Below are 25,394 nucleotides of genomic sequence, written 5' to 3' on the forward strand. Positions count from 1 at the left end.
TGACAGCATTGGCCAAAAGTTCTCTGAGACCTCCATGTCTAGAGCTGTTGGTCAAGTAAAAATTTAAACTTTTATTTCTGGTAGAAATGATAAATACTTTGCATTAAAAATCTGAAATTCAAGTTTTCCTCATACTTCATGCTCCCTCCCTGCCCCAGAAACCTACAAACATATTTCTGTTTAGAGGAGGAAACGTGGTGCCTGCTCTCACAGTCACATCCAGGTCTGGGGAAGGCACAGGTGGTCTCAGAGCTGGGAGGTCCCCACCTACCCCAGTGAAGTCCTCGGAGGCCAGTAATGAGAAGGAGGCATTGTGAGCTGGTGTAGGGGCTATGGCATCAGTCCCAACAACCATCTCTCTGGGGCAATGATCCCCGCCTCGTTGGGCAGTTGAAAGCACAGAGGGGCCAGCTCCTTCCAGATGGTTAAGGGGGTAGGGTGGTTGTATGTGGGGAGGAGGGTATAAGAGGCAGAGACACCTTCAGGGTGTAAACTTTCAAAGAGTTAAACAGGAGAATCATAGGCCATGACATCTTGGTTGTTTGGAAAGGAGCACTTCGCGGGGGATGAAGGAGAGGAAGGGTGCGGTGTGGAGAACCCTTATCTCCTTTCTGTCCTCAAGGAAGGCACAGGGTGGGAGTGGGAGCTGCCTTCACGAGTTAAGCCCTGTCATGCCACATCCCTTTTTCACAGTTATGAGTGATGGGACCAAAAGCTCTAGGGTTAGGGGAAGGGAAAGGACGGGAAGGGAAGGAAGGGAAATAAGGCCACATTGTGGGTTGCCACTCCATCTAGTGGCTGGGGGAGGAGTGGTGAGACCATAGCAGCCTCCTGGGGACCACCCCACCACCCTAGCCTGACTAGGGGTCCTCATCCCAGAGACACAGCTGCTTCTGGGGCACGTAGAAGTTGAAGCTGTAGCTCTTCTGGCAACTGCGGATGCCACATTTGTAGGGCGCCGGCCGGTCGCGGCTGTGGCAGTACTTGAGCATGCAGGGGTACCAGGCCAGGCTCAGGCCATAGTGGCAGACACAGGGCTTCCCTCGGTCCGCCATCAGCCTGCAGTGAGGAAGCAAAGACTGTTCTGTGTCCTTGGGCAGAGTCTTGAACACGGAGCCGTCCACACCTGTGGGAGAGAGCAAAGGTCAAGGAGGGGAATGCTGGTGGCAGGGGCAGTGGCTCCCCTAGCCAGGGGGAAGGGCAGTTCCCTGCATGGCCTCTTTAGGCATCCCATCACCGCTATGAGCTAACTACTCTCATTCCTGTCTTACAGATGAGAAAACCAGCCAAGAGAAGTTTAACAATCTAGCTGAGGTCACACAGTAAGTACTGGAGTTAGGACTGGAACCCAAGTCTGTCTGACTTGAAAGCCTTCATTCAGCCATCAAATAAAAACAATATACTGGATTGTGATAAAATAGAGGCAGGGGGAGAATAAGTCGGAAAGCAAGGAAAGATTCTCTTTTTTAATTTATTGGGGTGACAATTGTTAGCAAAATTACATAGATTTCAGGTGTACAATTGTGTATTACATCATCTATAAATCCCATTGTGTGTTCACCACCCGGAGTCAGTTCTCCTTCCATCACCATACATTTGATCCCCTTTACTCTCATCTCCCGCCCCCCGTCCCCGCTTACCCTCTGGTAACGACTAAACTATTGTCTGTGTCTATGACGTTATTTTCTCATTTGTTTGTCTTACTCTTTTGTTGTTTTGGGTTTATATACCACTTATCAGTGAAATCATATGGTTCTCTGCTTTTTCTGTCTGATTTATTTTGCTTAGCATTATACTCTCAAGATCTATCCATGTTGTCACAAATGTTCCTATATCATCTTTTCTTACCGCCGAATAGTATTCCATCGTGTATATATACCACAACTTCTTTATCCATTCATCTATCGAAGGACATTTTGGTTGTTTCCATGTCTTGGCCACCGTAAACAAAGCTGCAATGAACACTGGAGCACACGTGTCTTTATGGATAAATGTTTTCAGGTTTTTTGGGTAGATACCCAGGAGAGGGATTGCTGGGTCATATGGTAATTCTATTCATAATTTTTTAAGGAACCTCCGCACTGCCTTCCATAATGGCTGCACCAGTCTGCATTCCCACCAACAGTGTATGAGGGTTCCTTTTTCTCCACAGCCTCTCCAACACTTGTTACTATTTGTCTTGATGATAGCCATTCTGACTGGGGTGAGGTGATATCTCATTGTGGTTTTTATTTGCATTTCTCTGATGATTAGTGATATTGAGCATTTTTTCATATGTCTATTTGCCATGTGTATGTCCTCGTTGGAGAAATCTCTCTTCAGGTCCTATGCCCAGTTTTCAATTGGGTTGTTTGTTTTTTTTGTTGTTGAGTTTCGTGAGTTCCTTGTATATTTTGGATATTAGCCCCTTATCGGAGGCCCTGTTTGCAAAAATCTTTTCCCATTCAGTTGATTATCTCTTTATTTTGTCGACGGTTTCTTTTGCTGTGCAGAAGCTTTTAATTTTCATATAGTCCCATTCGTTTATTTTAGCTTTTACTTCCATTGCCTTTGGAGTCAAATTCATAAAATGCTCTTTGAACCCAAGGTCCACAAGTTTAGTAGCTATGTTTTCTTCCATGCAGTTTATTGTGTCAGGTCTTATGCTTAAGACTTTGATCCATTTTGAATTAATTTTGGTACATGGTGACAGATAGCAGTCCAGTTTCATTCTTTTGTACGTGGCTTTCCAATTCTCCCAGCACCATTTACTGAAGAGGCTGTCTTTCCTCCATTGTATGTTTTTAGCTTCTTTGTCAAAAATTATCTGTCCATATTTATGTGGTTTTATTTCTGGGTTCTCAATTCTATTCCATTGGTCTATGTGTCTGTTTTTCTGCCAATACCATGCTGTTTTGATTATTGTAGCCCTGTACTACAAGCTAAAGTCAGGGAGTGTGATACCTCCAGTATTGCTCTTTTTTCTTAAGATTGCTTTGGCTATTCGGAGTCTTTTGTGGTTCCAAACAAATCTGATGATTTTTTGTTCTATTTTTTTTTAAAAATGCCATTGGGATTTTGATGGGGATTGCATTAAATCTGTATATTGCTTTGGGTAATATGGCCATTTTAACTATGTTGATTCTTCCAATCCATGAGCATAGAATGTCTTTCCATTTCTTTGCGTCTTCTTCAATTTCTTTCAAAAATGTCTTATAGTTTTCAGCATATAGGTCCTTCACCTCCTTGGTTAAGTTTATTACTAGGTATTTTATTCTTTTTGCTGCAATTGCAAAAGGAATTGCTTTTTGTATTTCTTTTTCTGAGATTTAATTGTTAGTATATAGGAATGCAATGGACTTTTGTACGTTGATTTTGTAGCCAGCAACTTTACTGTATTCGTTGATTGTTTCTAACAGATTTTTGGTGGAGTCTTTAGGGTTTTCTATATATAGCATCATGTCATCTGCAAAGAGTGACAATTTAACTTCTTCATTCCCAATTTGGATGCCTTTTATTTCTTTCTCTTGCCTGATTGCTCTGGCAAGGACTTCCAACACTATGTTGAAAAGCAGAGGTGACAGGGGACAACCCTGTCGTGTTCCTGAAAATAGAGCAAAGGGCTTCAGTTTTTCACCATGAATTATGAGATTAGCTGAAGGCTTGTCATATATGGCCTGTATTATGTTAAGGTATTTTCCTTCTATACCTATTTTATTAAGTGTTTTAATGATAAATGGATGTTGTATCTTGTCAAATGCTTTTTCTACATCAATTGATACAATCATATGATTTTTGTCCTTTATTTTGTTTATGTGATGTATCACAGTATTGGATTTGCGGATGCTGAACCATCCTTGTTCCCGGGGATGAACCCCACTTGGTCGTGATGAATGATCTTTTTAATGCATTGTTGTATTCCATTTGCTAGAATTTTGTTTAGGATTTTTGCATCTGTATTTATCAGAGATGTGGGCTGTAGCTCTCTTTTTTTGTGTTGTCCTTACCAGGTTTTGGTATCAGGGTAACGTTGGCCTCAAAAAATGAGTTAGGGAGTACTGTTTCTTCTTCAATTTTTTGGAAGAGTTTGAGCAGGATTGGTATTAGATCCTCTTTGAATGTTTGGTAGAATTCACTAGTGAAACCATCTGGTCACGGACTTTTGCTTTTGGGAAGGTTTTGGATGACTGATTCAATTTCGTTACTGGTAATCGGTCTGTTTAGATTTTCCAGTTCTTCATGGTTCAGCCTTGGAAGGCTATATGTTTCTAAGAACTTGTCCATTTCTTCTAGGTTATTGAATTTGGTGGCATATAGTCCTTCATAGTATTCTTGGATGATCCTTTGTATTTCTGTGGTGTCCGTGATAACTTCCCCTTTTTCATTTCTGCTTTTGTTAATTAGTGTCTTCTCTCTTTTTATCTTAGTGAGTCTAGCCAATTGTTTGTCAATTTTGTTAATCTTTTCAAAGTATCAGCTCTTTGTCACATTAATTTTTTCTATTGTCTTTTTGTTCTCTATTTCATTTAGTTCTGCTCTGATTTTTGTTATTTCCTTTCTTTTGCTGACCTTGGCTTTCACTTGTTCTTCTTTATCTAGTTCTTTAAGGTGTAACATGAGGTTATTTATTTGGGATTTTTCTTGTTTCTTGAGATAGGCCTGTAATGATATAAATTTCCCTCTTAAAACTGCTTTCTCTGCATCCCCAAAATTTTGGAAGGATGTATTTTCATTGTCATTTGTTTCTATGTATCTTATGATCTCTCCTCTAATTTCTTCTTTGACCTGGTCGTTCTTTAAAAGTATGTTGTTTAATCTCCACGTATTTGTGTTTTTTCCTGCTTTCTTTTTGTAGTTGATATCCAATTTCAAAGCCTTGTGATCAGAGAATATGCTTGGTATGATTTCAGTCTTCTTAAATTTGCTGAGGCTGATTTTATGTCCCAATATATGGTCTATCATTGAGAATGTTCCATGTACACTAGAAAAGAATGTACAGTCTGATGTTTTAGGATGAAGTGCTCTATATATGTCAATTATGTCCATTTCATCTAATGTGTCATTTAGTGCTGCTATTTCGTTACTGATTTTCTGTTTGGATGATTTATCCATAGCTATCAATGATGTATTTCAGTCCCCTAGTATAATTGTGTTTTGGTCAATTTCTCCCTTTAGTTCTGTTAGTAGTTGCTTAGTATATTTCGGTGCTCCCTGATTGGGGGCATAAATATTGATGACTGTTATGTCTTCTTGTTGTATAGTCCCCTTTACCATTATGAAATGTCCATCTTTGTCTCTTGTTATCTTTTTCACCCTGAAGTCTGTTTCATCTGATGTCATTATGGATACACCTGATTTTCTCTGGGTACCATTTGCTTGGTGTGTCAATTTCCACCCTTTCACTTTGAGTCTATGCTTGTCCTTGTAGCTGAGATGTGTCTGTTCGAGACAGCATATGCTTGGGTTTAGTTTTTGATCCAATCTGCTACTCTGTGCCTTTTTATTGGTGAGTTCAGCCCATTTACATTTAAGGTGATTATTGATATGTGAGGATTTCCTGCCATTCTATCTTCAGTTTTCTGGTAAAGTTGTGTCTCCATTGTTTCTTTGCCTTTTTGTTGTTGTCTATTATTTCTGTGTTGTTGTATTCTATGATGTTTCCCTCTGTTTCTTCTTTTATTACAGTATATATATTTCAGTTCTGGATTTTTTTTTTTGAGTGGTCACCCTTAAGTTTATGTAAAACAAAGTTTGATATTTAAAGTATTCCATTTTCTTCAGCATGCTTACTTTCTCCATTCCCATATTCCGGTTCAGGCCTTCACTCTTCCCTTTTTATGTTTTGGTTGCCACAAATTGGCCCTGTTGATGGTGGTCGAATAGCCTCCTTTAGTATTTCTTGTAGTGCAGGTCGTGTATTAGAAAATTCCCTCAGCTTCTGTATGTCTGGAAAGGATTTTATTCCTCCTTCATATCTAAAGGATATGTTTGCTGGATTTATTATTCTTGGCTCATAATTTCTCTCTTTCAATAGTTTGAATATTTGGTTCCAATCCCCCCTGACTTGTAGAGTTTCTGCTGAAAAATCTGATGATAATCTAATGGGCTTTCCTTTATAGGTTACCGTCTTCTTTTCCATGGCTGCCTTGAGGATTCTTTCTTTGTTGTTGATTTTAGACAGCTTCGATACAATGTACCTTGGAGAACGCCTGTTGGGATTGAGGTAATTAGGTGTTCTATTTGCTTCTTGTATTCGGGGATCCAGTTTTGTCCAAAAGTTTGAGAAGTTCTCATCAACAATTTGTTTGAATATATTCTCTGTTCCCTTCTCTCTGTCTTCTCCTTCTGTTATGCCCATTATTCTTATATTGCTCCTTCTGATGGAGTCAGAAAGTTCTTGTAGAGTTCTTTTATTCTTTTACGTCTCAAGTCTCTTTCTTCTTCCATCTGTGTAATTTCCAGGTTTCTATCTTTGATGTCACTGATTCTTTCCTTCATCTGGTCAACTCTACTACCTAAACAGGTTATTTCATTCTTCATTTCTTCTATTGAGTTCTTAATCTCCAGAAATTCTATTTGGTTCTTTTTTAAAATTTCAATCTCTTTCGTAAAATGCTCATGTTGTTCTTTGATTGTGTTTCTGAGTTTATTAAACTGCCTTTCTGTGTTTTCTTGCATCTCATTGAGGTTTTTCCGAACTGCAATTTTGAATTCTCTGTCATTTAAGTCACATTATTTCTGTATCTTTAAGTTCCTTTTCTGGAGACTTTTCACTTTCTTTCTGAGCTGTCTTCTTGCCTTCGTTATTCATGGCAATTACTGATTTATTATTTCTCTCCCTAGACATCTACAGGAGTGGCCTCTGCAACAGGTTGATAGGAAGAGGTCTTTCTTTTGTTTTCCAGTACTTGTTGGTAGAATGTTTTATTTTCTCTCTGACTGCAGCCTTTTTTTTCTCTCTCACACGGTAGTGCTATGTTTTCTTTGCATTATTCCAGCTTCTCACACAATAGGGGGAATTCCCTGGGAGACGGGCTTCTCCTCTGTTAATAGTTCGCCTAGGTCACAGGGCGCAGTGTCTGTGTGGGTATGCAGAGAGCTTTTGAAGTTCCAAAGCTCTTCCTGCACCAGAGTCAGAGCCCGTATGTTTTAGCAGTTCCGTTTACTCCTGCAGGGATCCGCCCAGATAGGTGGAGCCAGGGGCAGGGTGGGTTGTGAGAGGTGGCCCAGAGCAATGGCGGCAACCACCACCACAGCCGGGCCTGCTTCCACAGCACCCTCCCCTTTGCTGGAACTAGTTGGGCTGCGAATCTGTGCCTGTGGTCCACAGTTCTCAGAACAGCAAATATTCTGTTCTTTTGATCTGACACTGCTACTGTTCCGTTTCTAGCACCAGGCAGGTCGGGGCAGGGCGAGCTTTGGGAGGGTAGGGAGGGGCCGGCTAGTCTCAGTGCCTAAACCTTCCGTTCTGTGCTCGGCAGTGAAGGTTTAAACCACTGTTTTCATCCTTCTTCCCTCAGTCTTTTCTCCGAGGTCTCTGCCATGAGCGTTGGGTTCAGCCGTGTTATATGCTGCCCCCTCAGCCCTGTGGGCCATAAGCGGAGCCCTAGCAGTCCGAGTTCTTCCCTCTCTCCGGGATGCAGCGAGCTCGGAGCACTGAGCTAAGTCTGCGTCCTGCGCTTGCACGGCTCCGTCTCTGCACTTCTCTCTTCCCTCATCGCCCGCTTGCATGATCGCCCACCTTTAGGTGAATTCAGTACTGGGCCTCTTCGTCTTGCCTGTCTGCTGCACATGGAGTCCTTTGTGGAGTTATTGTTGTTCGATCAGTTGTAAATTCCAGGGGAGCTTTATAGAGGCTCACCTCACGCTGCCATTTTGATGACGTCTCTAAGGAAAGCTTCTTAAAGGAGATGATACCTGAGTAGGGCCAAGCAGGGAAGTGCTAGCACAAATACACTGGGAAGTCAGGATGGCCAGGTTGTGGGTTAGATGGGAGTGTGCACATGAGGAGTGCTGGAGGAGATGACAGGGCCCTGGGCCCTGGCTGGGCTCAGTGGCCACAGAAGAGACCAGCCTCTGGGGGACAGTATCAGGCTTGTACCTTAGTTTGGGGTACAGCCCACTGGGGAAGGGTATGTGTGGCAGGTGTGACCACAGCTCTTTTGGGCATTTCTAAATCCAGTGCAGCACTGGAAGGGGGAGGCATTTCTCTAGTGTGTAGCCAGCTGGGCAGAGGGACCAGGGATCTGGAGTTGGAATGGTGACATCTTCCTTTCCCCTCTACACAGAGAACCTGGGAACAGCCCTGGGAAAAGTACTAGGAGGTGGCCCAGGGGTGAGGTCACACAGGCCAGAAAGGCAAGGATTATTCAGAGATGAGAGGAGGCCTTAAGGATCTTGGGGGAGAGATGTGGGCATCAGAGAGGTGTGAAGGAGAGGAGTGGATTACTAAGAGGTGGGCAGGTGGGAATGGGTATCTTTAGGCCCCACCCAGGCCCTAGTGTCTGTGCGCTCCTCTCGTGACAGAAGGTCCCATCTGTGTTCTCACTAAGGTCAGAGATGAGGTGGGAGTTGCCTGGGAATCTCCCTCCACAGGGTCCAGCAGTCCCAGTTTCTGTGTGTCTCTTCCTGGAATGGGTCCCTTTCACCTGGCTGACTCCTCTCACTGAAAAGCCACACAGGCATCACTTCCCGAATCAATCCCAGCATGGTTTATAGGTCCCTCCCCTGAACTGCCACATCCCATTGTTGTACTCTATCATATTTGCTATGACACAGCAGTAGGCAGCACCCCGCTGACCTTGCTCTAGCCAGAAACGGACGTCCTCCTGGCGGGTGTAGATGGCACCCACAGCCTCGGCACACACATTGCGGAGATGGGGGCTCAGCAGGCCCCCCTGGCTGAAGTTGACGGCGATGTCCATGTGCAGGTGCTCCAGGCCCCGCACCTCCTCAGCCTGACGCACTGCCCGTGGGTTTTTCTGTGTGAAAGAGAAGAGTTTCAGAATGCTTCCTTATCATTTTCCCCTGATCACTTAGGGTCAGACAAGCCCAGGCTGGTTGCCTTCAGAACCTTGGGACCATCTGCAGAGTGGTAGTCAAGGGGCACCCAGCCCCCACTCCAACTGACATTGAAACTGATACCGAGAGGTCAGTCAAGACTTTTCAGCTGGCCACTGGGCTGCCCTCTTCAGCCTGATGGAGAATTCTGATACCTGGGAAATGGTGTTGGAGGTGGGCAGGCCAAGCAAGTTGTCCCAAGGTATATGACCCCTGGGGTCCCACACTTTCCAACATTCAGGGAACTGAATCTCTCTGGGAACGGCAGGCACAGGGAAGGAGCCTATGGCAAGCCCTGCTGGTTAGTATAGGAAACTTAGATGAGGCTGCGGAGAGACCCAGGGTCCAGGAAGGGAGTGGGAGCAAGTCAACAGGCTGAACTGCTTTGAACACTCCACTGAACACTTTACACACATCATCTCATTTATTTCTTACTATAACCATTTCTCAATAAGAAAATAGAGGCTTTTAAAGTGACGTAACTTGTCCATTGTCAAGTTACTAATGAGGTAGGTACTGGGTCTGAAGGCAGATCTAATTTCAGAGTCCAAGCTCCTAGCCTCCATCATAAAAGGGAAGGGGCTGGAGGAATATGGGAGTTGGGGGTTAAGTCCAGATTAGAGATCTGGGGCTATGGGGTCAGGTTTGGCCTGGGGCAAAATCAGGGGATTCAGGACTACAGGATGAGAGTGAGGTGCCAGGGATGAGGGCTAAGGTGGGTCAGGTGCAGGGTGGGAGACTGAGGTTGGGGTAGTGCCCAGGCTTAGGGCCAGGCTGGTTGCAGTGGTGGGGGCTCTGGAGCAGAAGCCGGGCCAGGGCAGGCCTGGAGCAGGCACTCACCTGTCGAAGCTTGGCCATAGCCTCACTAGGGATGATCTCATTGTGGTGCAGCCGGGTGACAAAGCAGAGGGCCTGGAACTGACTCTGACCCTTCTCCAGCTCCCCCAGGATCAGGGCCCGGAAGATCTTCACATACTGGTGGAAAAGGGCAGAAGGATAGGGACCAGCTGGAGAGGAGTGGGGTCTTCCCACCAGCCCACCCAGCTCAGCTCAGGTCCTGGAGAGGACACATGCCTGGACACTGCCCTGCAGTAGATGCCTCGTTCCTGCTGGTCTAGGAATTTTTATCTTTCCCATTTAAACCCATGACTTAAAAGAAAGAACACACCCCAGATGTTCCAGAGCCTCCTGGAAAATTCACATAGTGAACTGCTAGAAAGCTTTCCAAAACAAAACTGTTTAAAAGCATAGAACTTCACTTTGAAGGGAACAGCACCTGGTTCATTCACAGCTGACGCTTCCCCTTGGTGGCACCCCTGTGTCACTCTGATCAGGGCGGGTCAGGATCACCAGGGCCTCATGGGGGCGGGGCCACACTTTTTACAAATACAGATTCCAGAGTTTCTCTCGCTGACATTCCTGTTTAGTGTTTTCGGGAAAGACCTAGAAATTAGTGCTCCTCAAAATGCCTCCCATGCTTCTAATCAGCCAGACTCCTGGCCGCCATCTCAGTGGAGGTTGTGGGGTCAGGATGGGGTTAAGGGTAGATGCAGCACAAGCTGTCTACAGCTGTTGCTGCCTTCTGGCCTGAGGGAGCTGGGACAGCTCACCTTTCCCTTCCCTCTCCACTTCCCCTTTCCTCACAGGGTTACTAATGGCATTACCAGCAGGTCAAGGGCTCCTTCCTGTTACTGACTCACTGTGTGAACAGGTCCCCTTCCCAATTTGGCTGCTGGAACACTGTACTCTGACCCACCTGCACCTGAGGTGCCCCCTCCTCTCACCTATCTCTGTGCCTTGCCTAACTGCTCCCAGTGAGAAGTTAGTAGGCCCCAGTCAGACCTGCCTGCCTGGGAGGTACCCTGGTGACAATGACAGTTCTCTCCTAGGAACCCCAATGGCCTGTAGTGGCACTGAGAGTATAAAACCTTGTGTAGCTGTTCATCTTTCACTGTATGTGCCCTGGCCTCATACAGTGCATATTCAGTGAGATTCTCCATTCAGTGATGCTCACTATATGCCTGCCAGAGTGTAAGTGCTTTGAAATAGGGTCTAGGGTCCCCCTTGGGTTTCCAGTATAGGCAGGGCCCATTCTGCAATGTATTAGCTGGCACCCAGGCATAGCTCCCAGTTTCTCTAAGCCTCATTTGTAAAATGGGGATGACAACTCATTTACCTGACAGGGTTGTGGTGAGGACTAAATGAGTTAGTGTGGAGGGCAGAGAAGAATGCCTGCCCAGAGTACCAGCTGTGGTGATTACCATCATTGCAGGTGATCAGCAAATTTTACAGGCAATCTGAACAAATTTTACAGGCGATCTGAACTCATTTGTTCATTCCATAATGCTGTCATTCCATAAATCCTCATGCACTTCTGAAGTCCTTTGACTTTAAAAGGATGTTTCTTTTAGTTCCTTTTATTGCAAATGAGCTCTGGAACAATGAAGTGTGGGTGCGTAAGGGGAGATTTTCCATCAATGTTGCAGAAAGGGAAACTGAGACCCAGCTGGTGAGAAATGTCCCATTAGGTTCCTTATGATCCCAGACTTGTGGGGAAGGTGAATCGGAGCTTGAATTAATCCCAGCTTCCTCTCAACAGGAAATCCGTTCTTGGGCCCCAATTACTTAGCCATTCGATCTTTCAATTCCCTCAGGTTGGCTGAGGAAAGACTGGAGGCTGGTATACTTGTGTACTTTCCACTCTGGGCTCAATTCCTGCTAGGTGAGACTTGACACCAGACTTCCCTTCCTAGGGTATTTTCAGCAGTGGTCTTTAAAAGAACTCTGTCTGGAATATTCACAGCATCTTCTCCAATACCACAGGCATGTCCAATACCCTGCAGTCTGAGGGCTGCTGAGTGGTCTCAGTGCTTGGGGATATCACCTGCCCACCATTAACAGGAGCGTTTATTTGAATTCTTGGACCAGACCAGAGAATGAAAGAAATCTGTTTTCCCCCTGAATCTATATTAAATAACAATGTCAATAACAACAACAAAATGCCACCAAAATGGGAACGTGACTGGGGGTGAAGAGAGGGAATAAAGATTTCTCATTGAGATAGATTTCCTCTGTAGTTCCTATTTATCTGTGTAGGACAAAGATTTATTGAAGTTTATAACTGGGAGGGACAAGTCACTGTTACTATGAGTCAAAAAGGGTGCACTATGCCATTTAAAATCTTTACAACAATGGAGGTAGGCTGATTACTGTGTTTCCCCGAAAATAAGACCTAGCCAGACAATCAGCTCTAATGTGTCCTTTGGAGCAAAAATTAATATAAGACTCGGCATTATATTATATTATATTGTATTATATTATATAAACCCGTTCTTATAGTAAAATAAGATTGGGTCTTATATTAATTTTTGCTCCAAAAGACACAGTAGAGCTGATTGTCCGGCTAGGTCTTATTTTCAGGGAAACACAGTACTACCGAGTCTGGAATGGGTAACTTGCTCAAGGTCACGGGACTAAAATTCCGTAGCAGAAATTTTAATCCAGGCAGTCTGACTCCAAAGTCTGAGCTCTTTTAACCACAGAGCACAACTGCCTCATGTATCAACTAGTCCAATTTCCTTGATGCCCAGCTAAAGAAACTGAAGCTCAGGCCCAGAGAGGAAGTGCAATCTGCCCCTGGCCACACAGCTTATGAGTGGCAGAGCCAGGATGAGATCCCTCTTCCAGCTGTGCCCAACCATCTGGTGATGGTATGTGAGTCTTCTGTAGACCTCTCTGGGGAGTGCGGCAGCTCCTACTCATGGTTCCACATAACTAATGAACATTAGCATTTGACACAAATATCAGAGTACAATGAAGCAGGACATCCTTCTAACCTGTCTGTCTGCCTGTCCTTCCCAGAGCCTCTTTAAACCCTGAATTGTCCAGTCTTCTTAGTCCTATTTCTCCAGTAAACCATATTCCACATGCTGACCCTTGGGAGGGAGTGGGCAGCCCTAGTTTCTGGATCTCTTTGGCTCCACCCTCCTGACAGGTGCCCCTACTACCTTCTACTCCCTACACCTCAGACTCATACGAAGTTTCAAGGTCCCTTTCCCTCCAGCACAGAGCAAAGGGCAGGGGGAGAGGTCCTGCTGCTTCAGGGAACATCTGGCCAGATGCTAAGCCCAGGACAGATTGAAGCCTGACTTCCAGGCTTCCTCCTCACTGTAGAGTGCCCTGGGATGATTTACCCAGATGTAGCCTAGTGCCCAAGACAGATGGCATAGCTGGGGAAAAGCCCATGGCAGGGGGCTGGAGGCAGGTTCCTCACACCCAGGACGAAGGCTAGGGTTCCTAAGATGGGAGGCTTCTATAGGCCTCAATGTCCCAGGAGCTCAAAGAACCTGCAGCCTACCAGGAGTAGGACACCTGGAAGAAGTGGGGCACAGCACCAGGGATGGAATCTGGGCCATGCAGAGGGTGTGGCGCGTGTGTCATGGAGACAGAGAGCATCTGCTAGAGTCCCCTGTGGTTTTTAGTAAGGAGCAGAGTAGGTATGTCCTAGGAGAGCACAATAGTTAATAATAAAGTCTGTGGAATCAGTACTATCTGCACTTAAACCCTAGTTTTTCTGACTCAAGCCATGTAACCTTGGGGGATTTACTTAATCTCTCTACACCTCAGTTTCTACATCTGTGAAATGACTAAAACTAATAGTACCTACCTCAAGGGATTATTATGAGGAAAAACTGAGTGAAAGGTTTCAGAACATAGTGGGCTGACCTCTTTAACTTTCCCTATTATTGTTTCAAATCCCGGCCTTGCTCCAACTGTGATCTATTCCATACCTGCAGAGGTAGGAATAAAGATTTTTGTCTTACAGATACACCTGAGACCCAAAGAGGTCAGGTGACTGCTGTGGGGCTTGCAAGTAATCAGCCAATCAGTAGGAGAGCATTGAGTGGCATTACCCAGGGCAGGGACCTCACAGACACCAGGCAGGGTAGGGGTTGGACAATACTAAGGCAAAGGACCCTGTTTTCAGAAGGCTCATGGGAAGCCTGACCTACAACCAAAGTCCGTGCATTATAATAAGGCCTAGGGTTGGGGTTTATGCTACGTGTTATGGGGCAAAGGATGGATGAAGGAATGTGTGTTGTCCCTTTAATTATGGGGCTTCCCCTTTAAGTGGGGGAAGAAGGGACGACTTCTCAGAATGAGGGACATTTCAGTGGTTCTTGACAGTCAAAAGATGAGGGGCTTTCTAGCAAAGAGAGAGGCATTTACAGAAGACAGGGAGGTGTGAGGGTCTTAATGCCCCCACCCAAACCATCCCTCCACTCTACTATCATCTGATCTTTCTAATGCCCTTCAAAGGCTCCTTTCGTCCTCTCCATAAAGTGTACCTCCCAGAGGCTGGCATCCATATATTTGCAGACAGTTCCTCTTGTATTCCCTAAGTACTGAACCAAAAAGCTGGCGGTTCCCAGAATGAGAGATGCCATGTACCTTTCCATGAACTGATTCCTCTGCCAGCAATGGCCTATCCCCATTTGCCTCCCATGCTTCAGGACTCAGTTCAAATGCATCATCTCTGCCTATCCTCCCAATGCTGCCCTCACCAACCCTCCATCCGAGTCGCTCAGACCCAACCCCTGACCTCTACAGCACCAATCCCACTGTGTTCGCAATGATCGTTTTACTTGTCTTTCTTTCCAAACTCAACTACTTGAGGCTGGGATAGTATCTTATTTTCAGTGTATCCCCATCTAAGAACACAGCAGGTGCTCAATAAGCATCTGATAATAAATCAACAAATGAGTGAACAAACAAGAGCATGGAAGGGTTCTGAGAAAAGTGAATGTATATGGGATGGCCGGAGGGCAGTGAGTGCTTGAAGGAAGAGTCTGGCAAGAGGCGCAGGGCACAGGATCTGTGAGCCCAGCCAAGGAGTGTGAACTTAATCTAACAGATCAGTGGAAGTCACTGGTGGCTTTTGAGCCTGGATGCCACATGAACATATCTGTGGTTTAGAGCTGAATCAGAAACTTGAATGACGCCAGGCCATTGTGCACCTGACTAAAATGTCTCAGTAGAGGGCCCCAGTCCTCACGTGGCATCTTCTGCCCGGGAAGCCTTCCAGGCCCTCTACCATCTGCCCTGATTCAAAAGCAGCAACTAGCCCTTATTTGTGCAGTGTCCTCAGGGTCCAGCACAGAGATGGAGTTCAACGCTTATTAGCAGAGTGAATGAACAAATGCTCTGGGCCTCCATCAACCCCCTTGCCTCCCACAAAAAGATGGCTTTCTTCTTGGGCTTTCTTGTAGCGGCACACCTGCAGGCTGATAGTCCTACAACTGCTATTTTGGCTTCTAGAAAGTTTAGGGGATCATTTACTTTATGATCCAGTGAGGTTCCAGCAGGAGACGTGACCTTCACAAGTTACACAGCTGCAGAGGCAGGACCAGAAGCCCAGCTCTCCTGACTCTCAGTCCAGGGATCTTTAAGCTCTTCGAAGCTAGCCTCTTAGCCCTTGTCCAGATATTCTACCCTTCTCTGTGTACATTCCCTGCCATGTTTTCTTTTTTTGATCCACTGTATTGCCGCTTTGGCTCATCTGTGCTGGGGCTCCAGGTGAACACCTGAGACTGTAGAGAGCTGCTCTGGGAAAAGCAGGGGGCCCAGCCCTCTGCACTTTGATAAAAGACATTCTGTGCCAGGCCTTTGCTGTAGCCCTTCTGGGGAGGGCCCAGGTAAAGCTTAATATTGAGGATGGGAAGCAAGACTACAGACAGAGCCTGCTGTAGCTCTGATGATTGTGGAGCTGTCACACTAGCCAACTGCCAACTTCCAGCCTTAGACAAAACTAGAAAGAGGGAAACAAACTTCTCTTTTGCTTCAGCCATTGTTGAGGTTTTATGTTACTTGCAGCCAACTCAAATCTTAACTGATACATATAGACATACATCTGCTTTCCTCATTCACAGACCAACATATTCATGATCTTTGCTGTTTCTCAAACAATTTCTTTCACATGCAGTTGCTCCTAATCTCTCACCAGCAGCACCCAGGCTCCTGCAATGCCTTCTTCTGCGTCAGGCGCACACTGAGGCCTACTGCACATTCCCACTCTCCCTCACACAAAGTTGCTCATATGAACATATGTTCTCCCTCACAGTCTCTCCTATGGATCCTCCACCTCACTCCTTTCTCTCAAGAGTCACATGCCACATCTCTCAGTCTCACAAACCTCTTATCCCTCAGTCTTCCACACCCTCTCTCATTAAATTCCTCCAGTCTCATACACATCTTCTCATGCTCCATTTCACACACACCGTTTCTCACCACCGTCTAACAACCTCCTCACACATGATATCACGTGCACCTCCCTTTAGTCACACACACCCTCGTATGTGGCCTCTCTGCTGGCACTGTTTCACACCCCTCTCATGTGCTCATCACCTCAGCTCCAGCCTACAGACCTCTTCTCCTCCTCTACTCCTTCGTGCCCTCCTACTCCCTGCTGTCTTCCCCATCACCAGCTCCCAGCTTCCTACCCACTCTCTAAGCACCCTTCTCCAGAAGGGTAAGGGTGGTGAGGCTCTCCCGTCTCAGTCCTTGCTGCCCACCCAGCCCACCAGCACAAGGGAACTGAAAACTAAGGGGGCCAGGATGGCAGCACTGCCCCTTCCCTCCATGCCCCTCTCCCAGCCCACAACTGTCCCACAGCCCAGATTGTACAGCCCATGCTGGCAGCCACCTCTCTGGGGTTCTCATGAAGCAGCTTGCCCCCCAGCCACTCTGAAATTCCTCTTTGCTCTTGGACAGCTGGCACTCTCCCCTGGGAGTTTCCTCTGCCATCTTGGTCTCCTTCCCATCACACCAGAGCATGTGATTCTGAGGCCAATCTAAATATTTATTCCTCTGCTCCTGGCTGGGGCTGCTTTTTGGCTAGAGAAGGGGCCAGCTTCATTGGGCTGGGGAGGCAAGGGGTCGGCCTGGAGAGCCAGCCAGGAATCAATTCCTTCCTAGCCCCATGCGGGCTGCCATGTGGCAGACATAGGAGCGCATCTTGGCTGCTCTGCGCAATCTCCTTGAACAGGAACAGAGGTAGATGGAGTCAACTCAAAGCTGGCCAAGCACATCCTGAGGCTGGTGCCCAGGGACTTAGGCCACCCCCATTATGAGGTGTCTGTACACCCTCAGCATGAGGCCCAGGATAGAAACTTCTTGTTACAGGGCATTAGTGCAATCACCAGCCTGAAGCAGTGCCCCTGCCCCTGTACCCTCCTCCCCAAACTCTCAGCTCCTAGTTCTCTGTCAGCCAAATCCCAAATGTCACCACTGTCCTGACTGCCCCTGGAACAATGTAAGGCTCTATGTGGGTTATCTGCGCCCCACTGTCCTGCTGACTCAGGGCTCCTGAGATGGAGCTCATGCCTCCCTCTCACCCAGATTACTCACCCTGATGCTTCCCTTGGCCCCTGCCCTTTATCAGAATCCCAGTGGCAGGTGCTTAAACACTTGCCAACTTAAAGGACGGAAGCTCCTAATGATGCTTTGGTTCCTACAGCATAAAAAAAGCTGAAAACAATCTGCTTAATAGGGCAAGGAAAGCGAGTGGGGGAGGAGGGCCCTGCCCAGGACCTGGCTGGCACCGCTATTTCACTTTTTACATGCATTTCACTTTTTCACTTTTGCTTTGCAAAGGCCTCTTATTCCCTTTTCACAATAAACCTGGAGGTACCACACTATTGTCCCTGCTGTGTTCCTGTCATGTCTGAGCCTGGGGCTCAGAGAGGTTAAGTGACTTGTGAAGTCACACAGCTGGTAAAGAGCAGAAAAATGTACACAGTAAGTGCTCGGCAGTATCCATGAGATCTTTAAAAAATAGTCCCCTCATCCCTACCCATCCGCCCCGAGGTCATGGAAGGGAGGAAGGGAGGAAAGTATCTCAGGCACAAAGCTGCTAAGGAGTCAATACTCAAAATTCATCAGGGGTTATGCATTTGTGATGAAGGGACCCAGCCCAAGTCTGTACAGAGGAAGGTTTCTCTGTGGATTTCTTCCTCTGCACCAAGGCTTTTTTCCACCTCCTTCTTTTCTTTCCCCTTCCCTATTTAGGTTTCTTCAGCCTTCTGGAAGGAGTCTGCACCATGCCATGGTACGCACAGTCAACTGGGACACAGTGGAAGGATCCCTGGGCCCTAATCCTGACCATTAGCTACTGGGTCTTGCCAAAGTCACTTCACAGCTCTGAGCCTCAGTATGTACATCTGCAAAATGAAGGCAATACCTGCCTCACAATACAATGGTAAGGATGAAATGCGGCCAAGTGTGTGACAGCAACTGACAGTGTGTGATGTGCGTGGCTGCTCAACGTGGAAGAGGAGTCTGCTGAGTTTTCGTCCTCCTCCTTCTCCTCCTCCTCCCTTTCCTCTTCTTCCACCAGCACCACCACCTCTCTGTAGCTTGGGAAGCCTAGCAGGGAACCCTACTTCTACCTCTCCCTACCTCCTTTCCAGCTGTCCCCTCATTTGTTCCCAGGTGGCAGTTTTCACTGCCTGATTGGAATCTTTTGCTAGGACTTCCCCTGGACATAGGCATTCAGGAGTGGGAGATACTTGCCAGGCTCCAGGGAGCACATCTGAACATTTGGGCAGGGCTGATAGTGGAAGAATTTCTCATACATGGCACAGGGACTGCTTTTAGACCCAAGGGCCCCATGGAAATGACAGGGGTCATTCTTCTCGGGCCTTCTCATAAGCTCCTGAGAGGAAATGCTCCAGACTCTAAAAAGGTTAGGCCTCTCTTGAAAGTGCCTCTACTGCCCTCTGTTCCCCAAGAAGACACTCTATCTAGCACAGGCCTCTATGCCAAATTGTGGGGACCTAAAAGACAGGGTAGGGGGAGATCTCACATCCCTGTGATGTGATATTCTGTTAGAACAGCCTCAGGCAATAACGTGGCCATCTGCACATTCCAGTTTCACAGACAATAGGACTATATTTCACAGACGTGAAGCTTCCTATGTTGCTCTGCAGAACAGAAGCCCCCAAGGCAGGGACTCTGGCACTCTCCGTGCTATTCCTTCCTCTGGCTTCCACTCACCCATCAGTGCCCAGGGCAGGGCTCAAGTTCCAATCTCCTTGAGTCCTTCAGAGACACCTTGAGCTGACCCATACTGCCATATGGCTCCCGTTATCTTGGCTCCAGCCCAGGGCCCTCACAATCACCTCCATTCACACTTCTGGAGTCTGTGGCTCCTTCCTCCCTGCTCCCATTGCACCCACCACCCTGAAGCAGTTGCACATGACTTTGTCATATCTTTCAGCCCCATCCTCCACATGTGGTCAGCACCAAACCGTTCCTGGAACATGACTCATCACCTCCCCCAGCTTTTGGACAGTCAGCCTGGGGGACAAAGGAGAAAGAGAGCTTGCACAGGGACAGCAGCTGGGGGAGGGGGACCACGAAGACTGTCAGATAAAAAGTCAGGTTAGAGATTGGGGATGGCGACATGCCTGCTATTAGACATGCCCAGTGGGTATGTACATGCGGGGATAATACATACATAGGTTTGCATTATAAAGAAGAGCACTGCCTATTGCGTGTGTATTATGAATTGGACTTCTGTCCTGAGGGCATGTAGAATTAGGCCTAAAATCTACATGCTGCTTAAACACATTAGGGTTATTATTAGTAGAATGATAGGTTTCAAATGGGTGACTGACTTTGGGATCTACTTTGATTTGACAGTCTAACTTGGTTGTTCTTCCAAGCCCCCTCCCCTTTCCTGGAGCAGCTATGCCAAGTTCCCAAACTTCACTGCCCATTGGAATCACCAGGGCCTCTAAAAGAATACTGCTGCTTGGCTCCTATCCTCAGACATTCTGAGTTAATTGGTATGGACAGTAGCCCAGGCACTGGGATTTTCCAAGCTCCCTAGGTGATTCCACTGTGCAGTAAAGTTTGGAAGCCACGGAGCTATGGCTTGTCTTTTAGAGCCACAGCTCAATCTGCCGGAGGGTCAGCAGCCTTTGGGAAGACATACGGTAATGCACAATGGCCATGTGACAGCTCCAAGCTCCTTGTGGGGTTTGTAATCCTCATCCGGGCTCCAGGCTGTGGGTCCTGCAGCAGGCCAATTACTGCTGCTGCTTCAGCAGCTTCAGGTCCAGTGTAGCAGTGTGGGGAGTGCCAGACCCTGATCTTGGCAGAAGCAAACAGAGAGGATGGGAGGGGCCATGGAGAGGGGACTGGCTTGGTGGGGGGGCGGTAAGGTCAGCCAGACACACGGGCACCCAGCTCAATGCCATGCTGGGTAGAATGGCAGGACAAAGACGACTGTTCCATGCTGAGGGGCTGGCCAGCAATTTTGGAGTTTGATGATTAATTTTATTTGTCAACTTGATCAGGTTAAGGGATGCCTAGAGAGCTGGTAAAACATTATTTCTGGATGAATCTGTGATTGTGTCCACAAAAAGACATTTGAATCAGTAGACTGAGTAAAGATCACCCTCACTCATGTGGGTGGGCATCATCCAATCCGCTGAGGGTGTGGATAGAAAAAGGTGGAGAAAGAATGAATTTGCTCTCTGATTGAGCTGGGACATGCATCTTCTCCCGCTCTCAGACACTGGCACACCTGGCTCTCAAGCCTTCTGACTCAGACTGGAACTATACCAATGGTTTTCCTTTTCCTGGGTTCCCAGCTTTCAAATAGCAGAGAGCGGGACTTCTCAGCCTCCATAACTGTGGAAGCCAATTCCTCACATCAAATCTTTTTCCATATATCTACATATGTTTGTGTGTTTCTTTGTTTCTTTTTTTAATTGGGGAACAGTGTGTACTGCCAGGACTTTTCCAAGTCAAGTTGTTGTCCTTTCAGTCTTAGCTGTGGAGGGTGCAGCTCAGCTCCAGGTCCAGTTGCTGTTGTTAATTGCAGGGGGCGCAGCCCACCATCCCTTGCAGGAGTCCAACCGGCAACCTGTGGTTGAGAGGACGCGCTCCAACCAACTGAGCCATCCGGGAGCTCAGCGGCAGCTCAGCTCAAGGTGCTGTGTTCAATCTTAGTTGCGGGGGGCAGAGCCCACAATCCCTTGCAGGACTCGAGGAGTCGAACTGGCAACCTTGTGTTTCAGAGCCCGCGCTCCAACCAACTGAGCCATCTGGCCACCCAGGAGCTGAGCGTCAACTCATTGACTTCATTCTAGTTGCAAAGGGTGCAGCTCGCTGGCACATGTGGGAATCCAACCGGCAGCCCCGTTGCCCAGAGCTCACGCTCTAACCAACGGAGACACCCGTCTGCCCTGTGTGTTTGTTTCTATTCTATATGTGTTTCTATTGTTTTTGTTTCTCTGGAGAACTCTAATAAATAGCACTTAGAAGAGAAGGTTACTGTGAGGGGACTTGAGGCTCTTCCAGGCTCAGTGCTGACTTGCTGTATGACTTTGGCTCTTTAATTCAACCTCTTTGAGCCCAAGCTTAGCAGGGAGGGTCCATGATGAGATGCTATGTGAGCCACAATTATGAAAGTTAATGGCTTCTATTTCTTGAGCACTTAGTATAATAGCTAACACACAGTGAGTATTTCACATGCATTCCCATTTAGTTCTTACAATAACTGTGGGATTGGTACTATTATTAACCCCATTTTGCAAATGAAGAAATGAAGGCTTACAGAGATCAAGCAAGTTGTTTTCCCAGGGTTAAACCAGGTCTGTCTCATTTCAGTCTGGACTGTCTCCCAAATGTGATAAAATGGTAAATGTCACTATTCCCAAGCAGACTAAGGACTTTTCCCAAACTACCCCTAAATGGATTTGGTACATGAAACAAAAGAAACGCTATATCCAGACCTGAGAATTGAGTGGGTAACAAAAGGGGAGCTCCACTTCAGGAGGATTTGGATTGTGTTGGGAGTGAAGGCTATTCCACCCCACCTGGGCATTCCTCAACTCTACCCTGCCCCAGGCTAACTGAGAAACAGGGAGCTGGAGGGACCTTGGAGAGCTGGTTCCCTTTCTGTGCCTTCCACTCCCAATTCCCGCCCTTGCTGATGAAATTGGAGATGCCAGGGGCGGGTGTGAAACACCAGCTTCTGGGTCAGAGGCTAACTTGAAAAGCAGTCTTCAGAAATCTGGGTGGAGGTTTGAGCCGCTGTGCGGCTCTTGCAATCAGCAACAAATGGAGTCTCTAACTGGGCAGTCAGCCCTCCCACTATACCCTCAGCCCCAATCCCCAGTCCTCCACCCCACTGCCACCTGAGCAGTGCCACCTCTCCCCTCACCTTGTCATCAGGGCAGAGCAGTAACATATTTCATCTTGCAGCTAGACTCTGTAAAAGCTTAGCTCTACCTGTTGCCTCTTTCATTGATGTCCTAGCCACAGTCTTGGCTGCTGGAAAGGTCCAGGGATGCTGGAATCTCTCTCCAGGATTCCAACGTATAGAACAATGGGCAGTGGGCAGAAAGGTGGGAGGTTCAACCTACCCAGAGGCTCACTCTCAAGGGCAAAGGATTTCAGTGGAAGGTTAGAGGGAAGATTAGATGACTGCCTCCTGAGAGATCCAGCTACTATTTGGATTTTCTGGGAAAAGAACATACTTGACAAAATTCCCCTGGAGTGTAGGTGGGAAAGCAGGAGGTGTTGTGGCCCCATCAGCTTCCGTCCCGTCACACACAAACTTACCTGGCCCTACCTGTATCTGAGAACCTAGTTGGGGCCTGCTGAGTAAGGAAGGGCCACAAAGTCTTCCCATCTGTGACCATTCACCCTCCTTCCACCTCCCATATCCACCTACGAGGTATGACATTTAAGTTCGCGAACTCATCCTAGAAAAAGTGCTACATATCTCATTGCTGAATATCACTACAGTCACCTTCAAAGGACTCCCCTTGGGAACTATGCACTGACGCCAGTGCCTAGGCCACCCTTCAAAGCAATTTTGGAACTCTTTCTTGAATGGCTATCAGAGTGGTCTGATTACCCTTGATGTCCCAAAATCATCAAAATGTCTTCCTTTCAATATTTCCTTTATCTTTGGGTAAAGAAAGAAGTCATTGGGGGCCACATCAGGTGAGTAGAAAGGGTGTTCCAATACAGTTATTTGTTTACTGGCTAAAAACTCCCTCACAGACAGTGCCTGTGAGCTGGTGCATTGTCGTGATGCAAGAGCCATGAATTGTTGGCGAAAAGTTCAGGTCGTCTAACTTTTTCACGCAGCCTTTTCAGCACTTCCAAATGTTAAACTTGGTTAACTGTTTGTCCAATTGGTACAAATTCATAATGAATCATCCCTCTGATATCAAAAAAGGTTAGCAACATTGTTGCAACAAGTTTGCGAACTTAATATTAGACCTCGTATGTCCCATGTCAATGACAACTCAGCAGTCCTGGGACAGAGCAATAAGCAAGCCCTCCCTCCCGGTCCACTGGATCCCCCCCCACCCTCCATGCTATCTATGGCAGTTTTGCTAGGTGCCTAGCTGCCTCCCCAAACTCTGCCCCCTCTCCTTTCAAGTTCCAAAACTCTAACAGGGAGGAGAGAGACACGACTCAGCCAAGGGTCCCAGAGCCCTGGCCCCTCCCAGCTGCCCAGCTATCTAATAGGCCTCATGTCTGCACTCCCCCAGAGACAGAGTCTCTTTAACAAGAGAGGGGCTGGTGGTGCGGCGTAGGAGATCTGGAAACTCCCTTTGAGTACCTACACTTCACCCACCCTCTTTGCCTCCAGGATTCCTGCTACAGGGTCACTGTTAGTCACTCACCACCCTTCCAGGCCCATTTGCTGATAAACCCCCAGCATCTCCACTCTCCATTCCCTGCAACCTTGGGGTCCAGGTCCACCTTCTGGTTCCCTCCACAACATACACACACACTGAATAGAGGCTGATCTGTGCCCCCTTCCCACAATCTGAGCCAAAATGTGGAGACTGGCCAGCCTTCCTTCCTGGTACCATAAGGGTTGGCATTTCAGAGCATGGGACCTCATCTGGGGCCTCTCCCCAGGTCCTCCTGCTGCAGGCTCCCCAGCTTTCCAGACCAGAAAGGAGAGGTAGCTTCTCCCCAGCTTGGGAGAGACCAGGGACCGTCAGCTCTGCCCAGCACCCTCTCCCCGCAGCCCAGGAAAGTGAAATAGAAGGAGAGGGGGCTCACAGGCTCCAAGATGTCAGAGCTGCAAAGCCTAGAGCCACTTCATTGTTCTGTACAGAGGTGAGCAAAGAGGCCCAGAGAAGGGAAGGGACTTGCCCTAGATCACGCAGTAAGAACCCAGATCTCTGATTCCTAGCCCTGCCGTTGTTTCTTAAAGAGCATACATAAGTCACTCCATGAGGAAGTCAGGGCCGTTAACACTGGGTTTTGAAGGAGTGTCTGCACCTGGAGGCTCTGGAGAGTTGAAAGAGGAAGTGAGGAAAGGGCTGGTCAGGGAGTGAGATGAAGCCTGGCCACCCAGAGCAAAGAGGTGAAAGGCTGGAAGGGGGACACGGAGGGGACAGCAGAGGACTTGGTCAGAGAGCATGATGGGGCCGGGTCTGGGCGCCGAAGAGAGGAGCAGAGTTGTAGAGAAGCGCCCAGAGTGACCATGGGTAAGCCGCGTCCTTCTCCTGGCCTCAGACTACTGTCTGTGGGCCTGAGCATTCAGGCTCGAAGGTCCCACCCTGGAAAGTGAGGGTGCCTCACCTTCTTGAAGTCCGCGGTGAAGGAGACGAGGGTGCCGTCGGGTTTGCGCAGCTCGAGGCTGATGCTGTCGTTGTCGCTGTCCGCCTGCAGGCTCTCCTCCGTCACCTGGCCGTCGAGCAGCCGAACGCGGACCCGCAGCTCGGCGGGCGCGCCTGCCCCCGCGCCCACGCCGCGCGGCGCCCCGAGGAGCTGCACCAGCAGAGGAAGCAGCAGCAGCAGCAGCGCGCCGGACGCCGTGGGGACCCCGTGGCAGCCGGGCAGGCGCATCCCGGTGTGCCACCGCCGGCCTCTGCGGCCCCGGCTCGCCGCGTGCGGGCGGGGAGAGGCGCTGCCAAACTTCCTTCGAACTTAGTGGCTAGTCGGGGGCGCCCAGGAGCCGCTCCCGGGAGGCTCGGCCGCCGGTCGCCCCCAAAGTGGCGAGGACGCGCGCGAGCTGCGCTCCGCGGCGTGCCCCGGCTGCCCTGAGGCGGACACTGCGTCCCCGGGGCTCCCGAGGCCCCCGACTCCGGCGCTGAGACTCTGTTTTGCACTTTTCATTCAATCCCACCCCCGTCACTTCCTTCAGAAAACAGAAACCACCCGGACCTGCCTTAAAGAGACCGCGCACCTCTCGGCCCTTAAAGGGCCCGCGGCGGCTCCCTGCACTCCTGCGACAGCCAGGAGAACCGGGCGGGGAAAGGGGACCGCTGCACAGCGGCTTTGTGGGAAAAGGGCTTTCTCAATCTCCC

General features: G+C 48.0%; 1 protein-coding gene across 1 annotated transcript; it reads right to left on the reverse strand.

Moving 5' to 3' along the window:
* On the reverse strand, nt 1-25,394 carry OAF (out at first homolog). Its single transcript, XM_033102251.1, has 4 exons — nt 24,667-25,394; nt 9,880-10,014; nt 8,780-8,960; nt 1-1,126 (listed from the first exon to the last, which is right to left on the reverse strand). Exons 1-4 carry the CDS (start codon nt 24,931-24,933, stop codon nt 861-863), a joined length of 849 nt encoding a protein of 282 aa, XP_032958142.1. The 5' UTR covers nt 24,934-25,394; the 3' UTR covers nt 1-860.

This window comes from Rhinolophus ferrumequinum, unplaced genomic scaffold (assembly GCF_004115265.2).
Source record: "Rhinolophus ferrumequinum isolate MPI-CBG mRhiFer1 unplaced genomic scaffold, mRhiFer1_v1.p scaffold_58_arrow_ctg1_1, whole genome shotgun sequence".
Classification (NCBI taxonomy): domain Eukaryota; kingdom Metazoa; phylum Chordata; class Mammalia; order Chiroptera; family Rhinolophidae; genus Rhinolophus; species Rhinolophus ferrumequinum.

Coding starts and splice junctions, on each gene's coding strand:
- OAF (XM_033102251.1), bottom strand. CDS start 24,933: ATGCGCCTGCCCGGCTGCCACGGGGTCCCCACGGCGTCCGGCGCGCTG. Junction 10,015..24,666: donor TCACCGCGGACTTCAAGAAG/GTGAGGCACCCT, acceptor CTTTTCCACCAG/TATGTGAAGATCTTCCGGGC. Junction 1,127..8,779: donor CCGTTTCTGGCTAGAGCAAG/GTCAGCGGGGTG, acceptor TCTCTCCCACAG/GTGTGGACGGCTCCGTGTTC.